Source organism: Hemisphaericaspora subhashii, assembly GCF_019202705.1.
Source record: "Hemisphaericaspora subhashii strain CBS 10753 chromosome Unknown scaffold56, whole genome shotgun sequence".
NCBI lineage: Eukaryota > Fungi > Ascomycota > Pichiomycetes > Serinales > Debaryomycetaceae > Hemisphaericaspora > Hemisphaericaspora subhashii.
In genome coordinates this window covers 37,563-55,074 of record NW_026057326.1, presented here as the reverse complement: position 1 = coordinate 55,074, position 17,512 = coordinate 37,563, and the positions used below count along the sequence as shown (strand labels likewise).

Genomic DNA, 17,512 nt, shown 5'->3' with positions numbered 1-17,512 from the left:
TTTCTCAAAATGGTTTGAGGTTTTCGAATGACATTTGCGTATTATTTATTATCTAAATATTTGCTTTCTATTACCGTACAAAAAATAAGGTAAAATTTGAACTGATTCGCGTAGTGCTTACATTAACACCAGTAAAGATTTGCAATCATTAAAATGCATCATTCTTCGATGAGCCAAAGATTTGAACACTTCCCTTTTAAAATTACGAGTAATTGTAAATTTCCCTTCACATGTTAATTTGGTATTCTATTTGTAGTCTTTGTACGTAGAATAAGTAAAAAATAATATTATGCTCCTCCAGGCTATTGTCCAAGCCATTATTTTTTGGAACTGTGAGCGAATCGTAAATCCTTTTAATCAATTGGCACTGGTTGAATAACAGATCGTGTGACCGGTAATCTTTTCCATTCCTGTGGGCTTATTTACAATCTGTTAGAATGTTCACTAGGTTATTGTGATAAATGTTTATGATTCATACTCTCTTCTAAGTCGCATTAGTGTTGAAAATAGAAGGATTCAAGAGTGATTGTCAGATCAATTCAACAGCTAAATAGTTGTTACAGATCAGGTATTTATATCTCATCCTGGCTGTGATAAAACTAAAGAAGTGTTGTTTTTTTGTATCTCAAGCTTTTTATAAGTCATCTGAGAACAATGGTTATTGATATATTTTGGCTGCAAAAAAAAGAGAGGAAAAAGTCAAAACTTTAATCTATCCAGTCCCAAAGTAAACTATCCTTGAGTTGCAATTTATTATTATTATGATTAATTTTATTATTATTATTATATATTATATACACAAAACAACGCGTAAAAAATCAAAACTAAAAAACTATTAAAAGTCTCTTTGAAATAATTCTTAAAACTTAACACAGAAAGTTCTTTGAAATTAATTCGAAAAACATTTAAATAGTTTATTTGAAATAATTTATCCCGTGCTTTATTTGTTTTCCTCTAAGAAAGTCCCTTTTTGCTAAAGCATAAAGCATTTTGTTTTGAAATGAAATCTCTAAAGTAAACGATGAATTTCTTCATCTTGGAATTGTTGTAAATTATCTAAATTATTCCACCATTTAAATAAGAAAGTTTGACAAATCAATTTAAACCAAGGAGTGAAAACTAAAGATTTATCTTCAAACATTTCTTTTAATGCGTCAGCATCGACGTATTTATAATCTTTAACTTCATTATAATTAGCATCAATAGTAATATCATTCTTAGTTTTTAAAATCAAAATATAATCTATTTCATGTTCACCCCATTTTGAACTTTCATCTCCACTAGCAGATTTATAATGAATTCTAGTTAAATAAGTGAAATTTTCTAAAGGAGTATCTTTATAAGGAATACCCAATTCATGTTCTAATTTTCTTTGTGCAGCATTCTTGGCTCCAGCAACTGCATTAGTTAATTTTTTAACATCACCACCTTCAGAATTAGAATCAACACCTAATTCAGATGGGACACATAAAGGATGAGAACAACAAGTGTTTGTCCACATAGCTGGGAAAGTAATTTTTTCATCAGCTCTTTGTTGTAATAATAATTTTCCATCTTCATTAAATAAAAATACTGAAAAGGCACGATGTAATAATCCACCATTAATATTATCCATAATATGACATAATTTCTTGGTTCCTGCACCTAAAGGTATATCATTATTATCTAAAACAATACATAATTCTTCCATTAATCTAATTTGTTCTTCATCGTGACCATTAAATAAATCAGAATCACTTGAACCGGAAGAAGTTTCTGATCCAGCTGATCTTGGGATACCGGAGATTTTCTTTAATGGAGTAATTTCTGGCCATTTGTTTAAGATGTCTTGTGATGAAAGACTGGCAACTAATTGGGCGTATTCTGATGACATTTTTGGTGGTCGTATAAAATTGAAGTAAAAAAAAAAATGCTTATCTCTAGAAGTGTAGTAGTTTTGTCTAAAACCTGGTGTTTGTAGTTTATTATAAGGAAAAAGTTTGAAAGCTATGGGAAGTTAAATGGAAACTTAACGATAGAAATAGCAGGATGACCAGTAGATGAGATGAGAATTGGAAGAAACCAAGGGGGGAGTCTTTAGTTGTTTAAGAAAGAAAAAGAAAGAGAGAATTTTTTGTTTACAAAAATTCTTAGAAAAATTTTGATTTGAGTTTTTTTTTACGAGCAAAAGAAATTAAACAGAGAAAAATTGACAAGAGAGAATCAGAGAAATTGCAACAAGACATAATGAAATTAATAAACTTCAAAGTAAACTTAATTAAAATTACCACATAGTTACAATAGGATGATTAGCCTATACAAGGCTTATTGTTTTCTATGGAATAATAAACAATTGTTAGTTAAGAAGACTGTAAGTTACTACAATCTAAGCATAAACGATATCACCCGGGAGATTAAAATTAAATGGTGGAGATTAAATCTGTAGAGTAGTAGTGTCTCTCGTATAAAAATATCTAAAAACGCATTTTTCATCCAAAGTACACTACCTTCTTTAATTTAACATTTTTTCTACTGAGACACATTTTAATCTATTTAACAAGTACTGTAAGTATAAGAAAACGTTAAGAATGGAAAAGAATTTAAGAGAATCCAATGAACATAATGAAAAATTATTTAATTTGTTGCGTTGTTCAAATAAATTTAAAATTTTTCGCTTCCACCATTTTAATTAGTACGGAGAGTAGTATACTTTGTATTGTTCGACACATTTTTTCCACACTTTAATTTCTCATACTGTGAAAAATTAATTGGAAATCAATTTAGAAAATTTTTATCACTTTTTTTGGGATCTTATTTAGTAACAAACTACTTCCCACCAAAAGCTAACTAACTAACAATTATTCAGCTTCTATAACATCCCCAACCAGAACTTCTAAAGTTTTTATATTCGTGTATTTTTGCTCCTGTTTCCTTTCCCATTGTGGTATACTGTCCTATTAAATAATCATGTCCGCTACTGCTACTGCCAATTCTTCTGCTTCTTCCACTGCCCCATCCACTGCTAAATCTTCGTCTTTTGCTCCAAAGAGATTTATTAAACGTCCAGATGACAAAGCTTTAAAGGAAGAAGTTGAATCTTTAAAGAATGAAATTAAGAAATTAGATTTACAAAATCAAGAACTTAATGTTCAAATTTCTAAATCTCAAATTGATCAAAAAGTTATGGATAAAAGAAATCAATTACAACAAGATCTTAAAGATTTGATTTCTAAACAATCTGCAGTTAAGAATGAACGTAATGCTATCAATGATCAAATCAAATCAATTGATTCTCAATTGAAAAAAAGAATTGCTGAAATTCAAACTCAAACTTCTAAAAACAATTTTAAAAATGTTGGAGAAATTGATGCAAGAATTAATTATTTGGATGGCTTAATTGATGCTGGTAATTTGAAATTAGCTGATGAAAGACGTTTTGTTAAAGAAATGTCTTCTTTACGTAAATTACGTAAAGATTTTGGTGGAATTGAAAAAACTCAAGAATTAATTGATCAAGATAAAACTAAAATTGCTGATTTAAAGAAAAAATTAGCTGGTATTCAAAATAAAGAACTTCAAGCTCAATTTGAATCTATTCAAAAGGAATTAGATGAAATCAATGATTCTAATAAATCTATCATCTCAAAGAGAAATGAATTATATGACAAGAGATCTGAAATCAAGAAACAAAAGGATGAAAAATATGATCAAATTAGAAAATTAAGGGCTGATTTCGATGAAAAATTCGCTAATTTCAAACAACAATTAACTGAAGAAAAGAAGAAACGTGATGAAGAATATAAACAAAGATTGGTAGATGAAAAACAACAAAGAAGAAAAGAACAAGCTGAAAAACAATTAGCTGAAGCTTCTATTCCTGCTTTCACTGAAGAAATCAACTCCATTCATAACTTGTTAAGTTACTTTGACCCATCTTATGTCAAACCTGCTCCAAAGGGTTATTCAACCAATGGTGCTTCTACCGCCACCACTTCTAGTGAAAATGCCAGAAAGGTTGAATTCCCAGAAGATTTCGTTGTTTTGAAAAAGGAACAAGAAAGTTTCTTTGCTGGATCTAAATCTAAAAAATCTAAACAACACAAGAAGAAATCTAAGAACTTCACTGTTGCTCCAGATGTTGTTGTTTCTTTAAGTGATTTATCTATCCCATTCCCAACCAAGGAAGAAGAAGTTGAAGGTACTGTCAAAATCTTGAAGGAAACTTTGGTTGCTCTTGAAGAAAAACAAGCTGAACAAACTAAGATTAATATCGAAAAGGCCAAAGCTAGAATTGCCAAATTAGAAGCTGAAGAAGATGCTGCTGAAGAACAAGAAGCTGCTGCTGATGCTGTTGTTGCTGAAGAAGAAGAAACTACTGATGCTTAAACTAATCTTTATGTTAGTTGTGAATCTGTTGGTTTGTCTTTCTGTAAGTTAGTCTGCTTTTCGAATCCTGTCTGCACCCCGCTCCCACCCTCCCCTCCCGCTCCTTATATACATGAACTTAAATTTTAAATATTCTAAATAGACATCATTTACTGTTATATATAATTGCATCGTTTATTTGTAAAAGAATTTTGCAACCCATTTTCTCAGTCTCCTTCCCTGCTCTGTCGCGACTATTAACTGGTCAGAAAAAAAATGTTCCGATGAGATAATTATCAATTTTTCACCATCAATCTCTTCATCCATCCCCCAATCAACCAGCCCCATCTCCAATAAGCAATGGCAAAGAGAAAGAACACCGAACAGGATACAATAGTATCCACAAAAAAGCCAACCAAATCAACGCCAGAAACAAAAATATCAATCTGTATTCCATCCACGGTCATCTCATCGAAAAATGCCTATAACTTGCAACAAATCACCAATATTGCCTATCTGATTGCCAAAGCCGCTACGATATATAATGTTGTCGAGATTGTGATTGTTGATATTCCTGAGCCACAGCCTAAGAAACACGAGAGTGAGGCTGATGTGGTAGTGAGTGTGGGTGTGAGTGACAAAGGTGGGAAGAAGTTGAAGTTTAATTTCGATGATGAGGAATTGGGAAAACCCGAAGAGAAGAAGGTTGTGCCTGTAGAGAATAAGAAGAATGAAGAAGAAGAGGATAGGTCATTGATATTGGCAAGTTTGTTACAATTCTTTATTACACCACCATATTTAGTCAAGACTATGTTTTCTCCCAATTTAAATTCAAAATTTAAAAACATCTTACCAAAATTCAAATATGCATTTAAATTACCCAAAATCACCACATTACCATTCATGAATAATAACAATGTCTACAAAGATTATAAAGAAGGGATAATAATTCCTCGTGAAACTCCTAAAATCAAAAAGAAAAACCATGTCAAGAAAGTAAAAGCAAATCATAAAATTACCATCAGTAAATATGTCAATATTGGAGAATCAACCGCATTGGAATTAAATATCAAACGAGAAATCCCAATCTATTCAAGGGTAACGGTCGATATCAAAAATAAAACAATCATATCTCCATTTCAAGCATATGGAATTGTTGGTCATAAAGGAGCATTTGGATATCATGTTAGATTAGTTAAGCAATTTAGTAAACTATTCACTCAATGTCCAATTCCTCAGGGATATTCTTCAAGTGTGTATATCAATTGTGATGATTATTTCCAAAGTAATGACAAGATTGAAGATTTAAATAACGTGCCAGTATATTCTAAACCAAAGCAAGCTGCCGGAGAAGAAGACGACAGTGAACCGCAGAATATATTGATGGTTTTGGGGAATTATAAGGATTTACAAGCATGTTTTGAACTTGATAAGGCAAATCTTGAAGGTGTTGAATCTGTTGGTCAAATGTTTGACGGGAAGTTGGATATACCTAAAGGTGTTAGAATTGAAGATGGGGTATTAATTGGATTAACTAAATTGATGTTATAGAACCATGTTCTAGAATCTGGGTGTAACATGTAAAAAAAATATATAGTTAATGCATAAACTGTAAAATATTTGCCCTTGTACCAAATAGGAAATCATCATGTAAGATTGGGCGTATTTTTTTCTCTGTCGCTTTTTCGGTTGATCTTTTCTTTTTTTTGATTCTAAAAATAATTCTCTCGAACCAAAAAAGTGGTCGTGTACTTTTATGTATGCATAAACGCTCATAAAATTTCATTTGGATCTTTTTTTCCCATTGTTTCATTTCAGAGACACTTCTCTCATGATAAATAATATTTATTTATAGCTTTTCCTCTTTCCACATCCTTTTTCTTTTTCTCCCATTTTCCTTTTTAAAAAGAAGACGACGAATTATCACTTCATTTTGATCTTATCATCCCTTTTCCCCTGTAATATTCTCTTTTAGAATCCATATATAAATATATTCATTCTGGAGAAAAGAACTCATATTTTTCAAATCAGCATCATCGTCAAATCGTCATAAATATCAACAACAACATCAAACATGCAAATTAAATTCTTAACTACACTTGCTGCTACCTTAGCTTCAGCAGCTGCCATGGGAGGCGTATGTATATCATCATCATCCCCTCGAGGAGTCCTCAATATAACCACCGAAATCAAGAGACCAACCATTAATCTTTTTGGCTCGCACAATTTTTCGTTCCGTGGTTAAATCAATGTGTGTGAATACCATCGTTACTAACACTTTTTTTAATATAGCTTGCTTTCAACTTAGGTGTCCAAGATAACTCTGGTCAATGTAAAACCGTTGCTGAATTCGAATCTGATTTAGAATTATTAAAATCATACACCAACATCGTCAAAACTTATGCTGTTTCTGATTGTAACACTTTACAAAACTTAGGTCCAGCCGCCGATGCTGAAGGATTCCAATTAATGCTTGGTATTTGGCCAACCGATGACGCCCACTTCCAAGCTGAAATCAACGCCCTTAAGACTTATTTACCAACAATTTCCGTCTCAACCATTAAAGTCTTTTTAGTTGGTTCTGAAGCTTTATACAGAGGAGATTTAACCGCTACTGAATTAGCTGAAAAGATTGCTACTATTAAACAATTAGTTGGCACTATCAACGATAAAGATGGAAAATCATTTGGTGGTATTCCAGTTGGAACTGTTGATTCTTGGAATGTTTTAGTTGACGGAGCTTCCCAACCAGCAATTCAAGGAGCAGATTTCGTCTATGCAAATGCCTTTTCTTATTGGCAAGGACAAACCAATCAAAATGCATCTTATTCCTTCTTTGATGATATCATGCAAGCATTACAAGTCATTCAAACTACCAAGGGTTCAACTGATATCGAATTCTGGGTGGGTGAAACTGGTTGGCCAACTGAAGGTACTCATTTTGATGATGCTCAACCTAGTGTCACTAATGCAAAGAATTATTGGCAACAAGCTATTTGTGCAATGAGAGCTTGGGGTATTAATGTGGCTGTTTTCGAAGCTCTTGATGAAGCTTGGAAACCAAATACTTCTGGTACTTCTGATGTTGAAAAACATTGGGGTGTTTGGGATTCAAATGGAAACTTGAAATATCCTATTGATTGTAAATTCGAATAAGGATTTTTCTTGAGAGAGAGAGCTTCTGTTAACAAGGAGGAGGATTTAGGTTCTTCTCGTTATTGGATCTCATGCATACTGCTGCCGTTTGGTTTATTCATTGTTTTGATTCTCGTTTTGAATAGGTAGATATTATTTTCTTTACATGGTTTGTTTATTTCGTGATTTACTTTAAAGTTATATAGAGCTAATTATAAATATTATAATTAATTAAAATTAAAAATGCAACTGTATACGTTCAAGGAAAGAATAAGATATACCAACTATCAATACAACCAACCTTCATAATTGAATAATTTTGTTATGAAAAAACCTATTCTCTATTAATAAGCCCAATTCCAAAAATTCAAAATGATCTGGCTATCATTCATACCATTTCTCCTACTATCCGGTTTAGCAACCTGTAAGAAGTTCGATAAAGAGACTCAAGCAGTCTTAGAACAACTTCAAGGCACTTGGAAAAGCCAAAGCGGAAAAGTCACCACCGGACCCACATTCTTCAACCCAACAGAAGAAATCCTCTATGAACCACTCCTCCCTGGTCTTTCGTATTCCTTCAACATCACCGGACATTGGGAATCTGCCGCCTATATCATTGAAGGAAATAATCGAAATCATTCCTGTCCGAATGCAAAATTAATCTGGCAACATGGGACAATCAAATATAACAAAAAATCCAAAAAATTATTTTTGATCCCAGAACGGGATGATGGAAGACAATTAATTAGTGATCCTTGTTTTGATGATGGGGTTTCGAGATATTTGAGATATACTCAATTAGAAGAGTTGAGTTTTGAAATAGAAATGGATGAATATTTTGAGAAGTTGAAGTTACAATTGTTTAATTTTAATGGGGTGAAGAAACAACCAATGTGGTTGAGTTCTAGTGATGTTAGTATGTTGCCTGTTGGTAGATTAACATCTAAGAAGAAAGTATATGTAGATATTTGATATATCAAAATATATAGCACTGTATATAATAAAATTGAAATATATTGCCAAGGCATCTTTTTCTCAGTTAACCGGAGAGTTTTTTTCTGGGAATTTGCAACCAATTTTTTGAGAATTTAATTCAAGCAAAATTCAGCCAAAACAAGAAACAACGGCACTATTAAAAGAGGTACAATGTTCGCAAAATCGCTACAGTATACCAGAATACTATGCTATTCATTGCCAGAGGCAATTAGGATGATTTTATTTGTTTTTCCTTAATATACTTGAAAAAAGATACACAATAGCCACTGATTGGTCTATTGTCCATCTGCGCACACCAGACAGCCTACGTGACACAAAGCTGAAACAATAGAAAGGATGACCGCACTTCCCGAAGACATTTGAGACATCCAGAGAAGGGTATAGCTATTCTCATCGTTCTCAAAGACCACTTTTAAAAATGGGAAAATTAGAGTTTCTACCAATTATCTTAATGCCAGAAATTTCAAGCACCATCAAATACGACTTCGTGGCCAAGCTGGTTAAGGCGTGAGACTGTTAATCTCAAGATCGTGAGTTCGATCCTCACCGAGGTCGTCTGGCTTTATTTTTCAATTTTAAATCAACATTACCTGATCATATTTAATGAAATGGTTGATTAAATTGAATTTTTTGGCATCAAATTTCTTGCTGCTAATTTGGAACCATAATTTTTTTTTTAGTGCAGACTGTAGAACGTGTAATTCTTGGCGAACATATTTTCAGATCCCCCCCTCCCCATGTCTAGGTAAATCTTTCCTGTTTGACTAAACCCCCCTTTAAAGGGGTCAGGAAATGAAATTGCACATTATAAATATCCACAAGAGTTCGGAAATTAGCATGAGGTGATTTTGTGTCCAGTAAAGAAATTATGACGCAACCACAAAATGTTAAGACAGATGAAGTTATTGTACAGGAAGGTCCCTTAAAAAGCGAGTTGAATGGAGGCGACAATGGTCATGATATTGGTCTGACCAGAGATGCACAAAATGAAAAGGTTAAGGTTAAGAAAGAAGAAAATAAAACAAGTAAGGCCACTTTCTGTGCAACCAACCTGAAAGAAAATTCTACCGAGCTGGAATCTAGCTCTTTCAGTGAAGCGGTGAATCTGGAAATTGGTCCGGATTCTGCAACCTTTCAGTGGATGCTTGACAGAGAAAGCGGGTCCACCACTGGTAGTGGGTTAATCTTCGAGAATGGGAGTGGATCACCAAAAGAGAATACCGTTATTCAATTGATCAAGAATGACTTTCCAAACACTGGCGATGAAGGTAACAGCAAAGTGACCCTACTTTTATGCTCCCGAGCAGGTAGAGATTCTTGGTCAAAGCATTTGATAATCAGCGGGAGTAGCTTGAAAGTTTATATGTCGAAAGGATACAAGGAAAACTCAAGAAGGTTTCAGGACTACAATGTCGTCATATCCACATACCGACAACCCATATTTCAAGATAAGAGAGATTCAGAATTTATGCAATTGGCATAGGATCCCCATAATTTCGGAAATCACACAACCAAAACAAATAAGGCTGTGAATAAATTGAATGCTATCTACAAGTGGTTCATTACTACCACTCCAATGAAAAGTTCTATATATTATTTGAAAAGCCTTTTGGATTTTCTCGGAGTTGATTCACAAGGAATTGATTGGGCACTCATAAGTGCTACTTCAAGAGGAAAGAGTATGTCCGTTGGTTTTTCAGTTGACCAATTATTAAGATTAAAAAATTGCTAAGAAATACCATTTATGCTGTTCCCGGGAGGTGGGGGGAGGCTGTTGTTGGTTCAGGCAATGTAACATACCTGGAAATCAAGTTAAAAACATCAGAGATGGAGCAAAAGTTGTATAACTGTTTTTTGGAAATTCTTCACAAATCTTCAGAAAGCAATTTATGTGAAAGAGTATTTTCCGTAAAATCTCCTGTGTCCAAGCTTACTGCGAACATAAAGCTTCAGCAGCTTTTTACATTGGGAGAGATATTTGATCTTGGTTGTTGTTAGAAACCCACCATCTGTAGATTCTCAATGTAGAGCCTTGTATGACACCTTCCGTAACTTAATGTCACACTGTGAATTCCCCTTCCAGTCTTCCAAATGGAATTTCATTTTACCAATTCTTAAAAGCCAAAAGAAAACGATCATAATTACCCAATATACAAGAGGGTTTAAAAGAATGAGTGAAATTCTTAGAAACAAGGGAATTGAGCAATTGATTTGTCATGGGAAACTTACCGATTCAGAGAAAAAGGAGCAACTTGAGGAGTTCAAAACAAGTAATATTCCAGTGATGATACTTTCATCTAAGTCGATAGCTCCATGGATGGATTTAGGTGCTGCTACAAGCTTTATCATTGAACCTGGGTGGAATCATGGTATTTTAGATACAATACTTCACCGCAAGGCTGATTCCTCTAGGCAGACCGATGTTTATTGTTTGTACTATGAAGATTCAGTTGAAGAGACGATGAAGAAAATACTGGATGAAAAGAAGAGGTTGATTGAATCTCTCTTAGGAATCTAGTACATTTCTCTAGCTATTTCATGCAAGGATCATCCTCCTTACTTTTTCATTGTAGTCGTGTTACATTCTTCTTTTTGCTTTTATTACTCAGGTAATTAATATAAAAAATTTCAAATGGCTATTGTGTAATGTAATAGATTTGTTTCGAAGCACTTTTGTGAGCTGCAAACGTTTTTCATTATTTCGCAACCGACCAATTATTTTTCTCGCGGACCGCGAATTCGAATTGACAATTGAAATTTCATTGACTTCTGAAATTTTCATCTCTACAGGCATCAACATTCAACTATGTCGAACGCAGAAGAAGACGTCACCAATCAACTCGGTTCTTTATCAATTGGAACCAGTAAGGATGAAAAGGATAAAAAATTGACCAAGAAAGAGAATATTTTTGAAGTTATCAAATCAGATGAAGATGAAGATAAGAAGAGTCGCATGAAGGTAAACAACATCAAGCTTGAGCAATCCTTGTCCAATGCTAACTTAAACCTCGTCGACAAAAAGAAGGACCCAAATGTAAAGACTGCGAAATCTCAAAAGAGCACAAATGAGAGCACTTTGAAAAAGGATACAAACAAGGTTGAAGCATTTAAAGACATTGCCCTGAAATTTGACTTTACAAAGGCATCATCGAAGTCCAAATCACCTGAAGACACTAGTGTTACTGCAGACAACTCTAAACCGGATTCAGAGAAGAAGTCTGGATTTTTGTCAGATGTTGTCTTGAAGTTTGATGACAGCAAGAAGGATCCCAATGTGAAATCTCAAAAGAAAACAAGTGAGACCATTTTCAAAAAGGATGCAAATAAGGATGAATCATTGAAAGGCATAGCCCTGAAATTTGATTTTGCAAAGATTAAATCGGAATCCAAATCACCTGAAAGCAGTAGTGTTGATGCTGTTGATGACTCTACACCTGATTCAGGGAAGAAGTCTGGATTTTTGTCAGATGTTACATTGAAGTTTGATGACAACACGAAGGATCCATACGCAAAGAATGTGAAATCTCAAACAAGCACAAGCAAAAAGGATGCAAATAAGGTTGAAACATTGAAAGACATAGCACTGAAATTTGACTTTACAAAGGTATCATCGAAGTCCAATTCACCTGAAGGCAGTAATGTTGTTGCTAGCGAAGACTCCAGACCCGATTCCGGGAAGAAGTCTGGGTTCTTGTCAGATGTTACTTTGAAGTTTGATGAGAACAGGAAGGATCCATATGCAAAGAATGTGAAGTCTCAAAAGAGCACTTTGAAAAAGGATACAAACAAGGTTGAAGCATTTAAAGACATTGCCCTGAAATTTGACTTTACAAAGGCATCATCGAAGTCCAAATCACCTGAAAGAAGTAGTGGTGGTGCAAGCGAAGTCTCTAGACCTGACTCAACGAAGAAGTCTGGGTTCTTATCAGATGTTACGTTGAAGTTTGATGACAGCAGTAAGGATCCATATGCAAAGAAGGTGAAATCTATTTTGACAAAAGATACAAATAAGGCTGAGTCATTGAAAGGCATAGCCCTGAAATTTGACTTTACAAAGGTATCATCGGAATCCAAAACGCCTGAAAGCATTAATGCCGATGATTTAGACGATCTCAGTTCACAATTGAAAAGTCTTAAAGTAGAAGATACAAAGACCGAAGAATCAAGCGGGTCAGAAAAAGAGTCCGAAAGAAAGTCAAGAGAACCTTCACCTTCCAAAGAGGGACTTGAAGAATTCATCGAAGAGGAAGATCCCAATGAATCCAACCCCATCTTCCAAAAGACATTAGGAGGATTAGAACGAGATGACGAAGTTGCTCATTCCCATTTCCAATCCTCCGAATTGCTCGTTCCTGGCTTGAACGTCAAATTATATCCTCATCAAGTCATCGGACTTGATTTTTTCAAAAAGCGTGAATCAGAGCCAATCAAAGGTGGATTATTATGTGATGACATGGGTCTTGGGAAAACTATTCAGATGATTGCATTAATGTTAATCAACCGGAACAAACTGAATCCCGAGAACAGTAGGTTTTTAAAGACTTCATTAATCTTATGTCCACCTGCCGTGATGCATCAATGGAAACAAGAAATTGAAACTAAAGCCTCTGGATTATCTGTCATGATCTATCATGGACCCAAAAGAGCTAAACTTCTTGGAGCAATACCTAAATATGATGTGGTAATTACTACATATCCAACCGCGACTTCTGAAGTTAGCAACAATTCCCAATTTTTGAGTTATAAATGGTTTAGAATTATTGCTGATGAGGCACACCAAATCAAGAACCCACTTGCTGAGAGAACAAAAGCTATCAATAAATTAACAGCAGAACGGAAATGGTGTCTTACTGGTACACCAGTTCAAAATGATGCTTATGATCTCTTGAGTCTTTTGAACGTCTTACGAATTGATGATGAAAGGATTGATTGGTCATTTTTGAGTATGAAACAATGGAAAGAAGATAGTGAGACTTGTCAGAAGAATTTACGATTATTAAGAGAATTATTAAAATCGGTGATGTTGAGACGTACCAAAGCCATTTTGAAATATTTGGAATTACCGCCAAAGAGAATGTATCGTGAAATGATTCTCTTGTCACCTGAAGAAAGAGGCGTGTATAATTGTTTCCAAAAGATAATTGAACATTGTAAGCTTTCGATGGATTATGTTTTAATTGAAAGATTTTTGAAGATAAATGTCGAAGCTTGGTCTTATGCTTCCGTGGTGGCTATTTTCTTAAGATTGAGACAATACTGTTCTTATTGGAAAATTGTCACTGATTTCACTCCCGAGATTGAATATGAGGAAGAGGAAGAATCCTCGAAGGAATTAGTGTCTGACATGATTAAGGCCATTACGAAATTGAGAAAGAGTAAGAAGTATAATAAGATGGAATATGCATTATCTATCTTAAAGAAAGACCCCACCAGAAAAACAATCATCTTTACCAATTTTACATCAGCATTTCGTGATTTGGTAGAAATCCTCAACAATAATGGTTTTGAATGTGTGGTCTATCACGGAGGATTAACTACAGAATTTAGAGAAAAAGCATTAACAAAATTCCGAGAAAGCCCGAACATCCCGATTTTATTATGTTCAATTCAAGCCGGTGGAGTTGGGTTAAATTTAACGGCGGCTTCTAGAATCATCTTTTTAGATCCTTGGTGGAATCCGGCTATTCATGCACAAGCTACTGATAGAGTTTATAGAATTGGACAAGTACATGATGTTGACGCATATGAATTGGTGACTCATGATAGTGTTGAGGAAAGAATGTATGAGACGTTAGATAAGAAGAAGGAATTGTCTGATACTCTTATTGAGAATAAGGACAAGAACAAGAAGAAGAAAGATGTAAACAAGTTGTCAATGCAAGTTATTGAAAGATTCATCGGTACAGAGAATATAGAAGCCTGAGGTTTTACATAGTTCGTATAAATTAAACTTAAAGTTAATAGATTAAATTCCAAAAATACATAATATCGAAAATTTTTATAAAACTGTATATAATATAATACTAAACAAAAAACGGCAAACAATTAAATTAATAATAAAATGAAAATAGCATTAGCATAACCAAAAGCATATTAAAAAGACTTTTTTTTGGATTAAAAAATCCAATTAAAAGAAGAATGAAGAAATTAAACCAACAAAACCTAAGAATGTAGCAGCCCTAACATTGGAAGATCCATTTTCGACTGTGCTGACAGGTGGAGTGGTGCTGGAGGTGGTGTTGTGTTGAGATTGAGTAGCAATGGTAGTTGGGAATGGAGCACTGGTGGTTGGTGGGACAGTAGTGGATGATCTAGTTGAGGATTCGGAGGTGGTGGAACTAGTGGAAGAACTGGCAGCAGTGGAAGATGATGCTGATGATGAGGAAGATGAGGAAGAAAAAGAACTGCTTTCAGTGGAAGAAGAGGCAGTTGTACTTGAAGTAGTAGCTTCAGTAGAAGAACTAGTAGTAGCATGTTCTGAAGAAGAAGACGCTTGAGTAGTGGATGAACTAGTTGGAGGATCTTGAGCAGAAGAAGAAACTTCTGGAGCTGGAGCAGGGTTACCTGCGTTACCGTTAACGGCACCACCAACAGCTTTAATTGATTGCCAAAAACCTGTTTGATCAGTGTATTCGTATTGAGTACCAGTTGAGTAATCACTAACACTTAAAGATTTGATGTACATGTTGAATGGAGCTTGAGAATAGTCAGTAATACCACCGGCCCATTCAATAGTACCTGGAGGATTACTTGGGTCACCACCAGCCCAAATACCAGCGAATACCTTCATTGGAGTTTGTGGATAACCTTGAGGTGCAGTAGCGGCAACAAGAGTTCTGACATTAACCCCATCAAGGATCCAAGAAAGACTTTCACTAGTCCATTCAATGGTATAAGTGTGGAAGTTGGATAATGGGGATGAAGAAGTTGGATGATATTCACCTCTATCAAAAGTGGTAGTATTACCCTGGACGAAGTAATTGGACTGGAATTCATATGGGTCACCACCAAATAATTCGATATCGATTTCGTCTAAATCGTCTGATTGTAAGTAGAAGGAAGAAACAATACCTGTACCTTGAGCAGCTTGTAAAACAACTTCGACCTTACCAAACATAATGTAGAAGTCTGAAATAAGACTTGGGTTGTCAAATCTCTTGTTTAAGGTTAATTCAACACCATTACTACCATAAGTGATTTCACCACCATTAAGAACTTCTGTAAAACGACTAGGTGGACCACTAAAGTTTTCAGTAAAGGAAGTACCTAAAGCAGGATCAGGTGGACATGTTGCAGTTAATGGATTACAGGCGTAAGTATAACCTGCAAGGGAAGATGCGATTGTAGCGAGTGCAATAAGCTTCATCGTGTATTTATAAAATTTCTATTAATAGTTCTCGAGGGTTGTTAGACGACGTGGGGTAGTCTTAATAAATACAAGGAAATAGCGATTGAAATAGGGTTCTTAAATAATCTCGATGAAGAAAGGAAGAAAGAAAGAAAGAAGAAGGAAATACAAAAGTTTTCTCAACAGAAAAGGTGAACACAACAGGGGGGAAAGGTGGCGCCTTTTATAGAAATATAATGACTTGAGTTGAAAAATCAACTGTTGATTAATTCCTAATTTAGATTTGATATTTATTTTTAAGATTTTAATCGAAGTATTTTTAGAAACAAAAAATAATAAATCTCTCGTCCATTAATAAAAAATAATAATTGAAACAATCAGATCATCAATTTTGTGTAGCTCGGATCTTTCTAATTGAGTAATTGACTACTCCCTATTACACAACCCCCCGAGAAATTATAGGAAATCCCCCACTCTCATAGCAAATATAAATAATACACACACATATAGCATAGCCTAGTTGTGACTGTTCGTCGCCCCTGAAAATAGATTTATACACAGATGTGAAAAGAAAAAAAATCTTGGAAAAGGCTGGCAGATTGAAAAATCACTCGAATCTCTTTTCTTGGCTGATCGTCTATTGCAAGTAAACTGTGCATGGGGAATCAAGCTTTTATACTTTACAGTGTATTATTGTAGTTTAATTACTGGTTGGTACTTGCTGACACGGGTTATGAGAAACTATACAAGGCACCTTAAAAACCCACTCAAAAAATGCATCTAGTGTTGAATTTATTCGTATTTCATAAAGTTTAAATTCGAAGTCGGCAAAAATTTCAGAAAGAATTTAAACATCCCACTTGAACAATTAACAAAGAACGTGAGCAATAAATAACCAGGCTTTTCAAGGATTAATTTAGGACCATTTAGGTAAATTACTATTGTAAATATCTAGTTACACAAAAGTTGACAATTATTTATAATTTGGTTACAATGTCAAAAGTACAATAAGGTTTTATTATTTCTAAAAATACATAGCAGCGTTTATAAAATATCCCACTTCCCGCAAGGAAACAATCAATTATGAACAATCTGTAGTTTAAGACATTTCTTCGATATTATTGTCTTGGGCGGAAGATTAATCATTATTTTGTGGTTTATTAAATTTCTTAAATCTGATTTAAAAGAATTTTAATTTCAATCTGAGGGGTCTTACAACATATCCTGATATATATTCAACTTCATAACCCCCCTATGTTCTGTTTAAGACAGAGAAAGGAAACGGACGCGTCTATTGCGGTTTATTCCTATAAGGGTTAATTTTGAAAATGCCAAGGTTGCTGCATTCTCTACTTTAACGAGTTAGATCCCCAATAGAAAAAAAGAATAGAGTCTAGATGAAAACTCGTAAATCATTTTTGTGATCCCATCCACAGGTTTTCAGTCATGTGACATCATAATCACGTGACTATAATCACATGACGCAAATTGACGTCAATCATATCGTTTTTGATCACACAGCCGAAATTGATCATTTCAAAAAAGAAAAGAGCAACAACAAAAAAAGATTGGTTTCTTTTGAATTCTCATTAATAATTGAAGATAAACAGCAATCACATCTATCCCTGTTTACAAAATTTCAGTTGAAAACAGAGCGAGATAATCGATAGGACAATATATTTCAACATA

The 17,512-nt window shown here is 34.3% G+C and overlaps 8 protein-coding genes across 8 annotated transcripts; 6 read left to right on the top strand and 2 right to left on the bottom strand. All coding sequences in view use genetic code 12, as the record gives it.

Moving 5' to 3' along the window:
• Positions 1 to 1,009: 1,009 nt before the first annotated feature.
• IDI1 (isopentenyl-diphosphate delta-isomerase) lies at positions 1,010 to 1,873 on the bottom strand (the record flags this gene model as incomplete). Its single annotated transcript, XM_049407626.1, has 1 exon — positions 1,010 to 1,873. One exon carries the CDS (start codon positions 1,871 to 1,873, stop codon positions 1,010 to 1,012), a length of 864 nt encoding a protein of 287 aa, XP_049262985.1.
• Positions 1,874 to 2,946: 1,073 nt separating this feature from the next.
• BFR1 (Bfr1p) lies at positions 2,947 to 4,365 on the top strand (the record flags this gene model as incomplete). The annotated part of the gene is made up of 1 exon (XM_049407625.1): positions 2,947 to 4,365. The coding sequence occupies one exon, from the start codon at positions 2,947 to 2,949 to the stop codon at positions 4,363 to 4,365; it is 1,419 nt and encodes a 472-aa protein (XP_049262984.1).
• Positions 4,366 to 4,704: 339 nt separating this feature from the next.
• J8A68_003738 (putative methyltransferase) lies at positions 4,705 to 5,895 on the top strand (the record flags this gene model as incomplete). The annotated part of the gene is made up of 1 exon (XM_049407624.1): positions 4,705 to 5,895. The coding sequence occupies one exon, from the start codon at positions 4,705 to 4,707 to the stop codon at positions 5,893 to 5,895; it is 1,191 nt and encodes a 396-aa protein (XP_049262983.1).
• Positions 5,896 to 6,418: 523 nt separating this feature from the next.
• On the top strand, positions 6,419 to 7,500 carry BGL2 (glucan 1,3-beta-glucosidase; the record flags this gene model as incomplete). Its single annotated transcript, XM_049407623.1, has 2 exons — positions 6,419 to 6,481; positions 6,637 to 7,500. 2 exons carry the CDS (start codon positions 6,419 to 6,421, stop codon positions 7,498 to 7,500), a joined length of 927 nt encoding a protein of 308 aa, XP_049262982.1.
• Positions 7,501 to 7,851: 351 nt separating this feature from the next.
• J8A68_003736 (uncharacterized protein) lies at positions 7,852 to 9,958 on the top strand (the record flags this gene model as incomplete). The annotated part of the gene is made up of 2 exons (XM_049407622.1): positions 7,852 to 8,395; positions 9,339 to 9,958. 2 exons carry the CDS (start codon positions 7,852 to 7,854, stop codon positions 9,956 to 9,958), a joined length of 1,164 nt encoding a protein of 387 aa, XP_049262981.1.
• Positions 9,959 to 10,645: 687 nt separating this feature from the next.
• Positions 10,646 to 10,993, top strand: J8A68_003735 (uncharacterized protein; the record flags this gene model as incomplete). The annotated part of the gene is made up of 1 exon (XM_049407621.1): positions 10,646 to 10,993. One exon carries the CDS (start codon positions 10,646 to 10,648, stop codon positions 10,991 to 10,993), a length of 348 nt encoding a protein of 115 aa, XP_049262980.1.
• Positions 10,994 to 11,281: 288 nt separating this feature from the next.
• J8A68_003734 (DEAD/DEAH box helicase) lies at positions 11,282 to 14,398 on the top strand (the record flags this gene model as incomplete). The annotated part of the gene is made up of 1 exon (XM_049407619.1): positions 11,282 to 14,398. One exon carries the CDS (start codon positions 11,282 to 11,284, stop codon positions 14,396 to 14,398), a length of 3,117 nt encoding a protein of 1,038 aa, XP_049262979.1.
• Positions 14,399 to 14,602: 204 nt separating this feature from the next.
• Positions 14,603 to 15,841, bottom strand: CRH11 (transglycosylase; the record flags this gene model as incomplete). Its single annotated transcript, XM_049407618.1, has 1 exon — positions 14,603 to 15,841. One exon carries the CDS (start codon positions 15,839 to 15,841, stop codon positions 14,603 to 14,605), a length of 1,239 nt encoding a protein of 412 aa, XP_049262978.1.
• Positions 15,842 to 17,512: the final 1,671 nt, after the last annotated feature.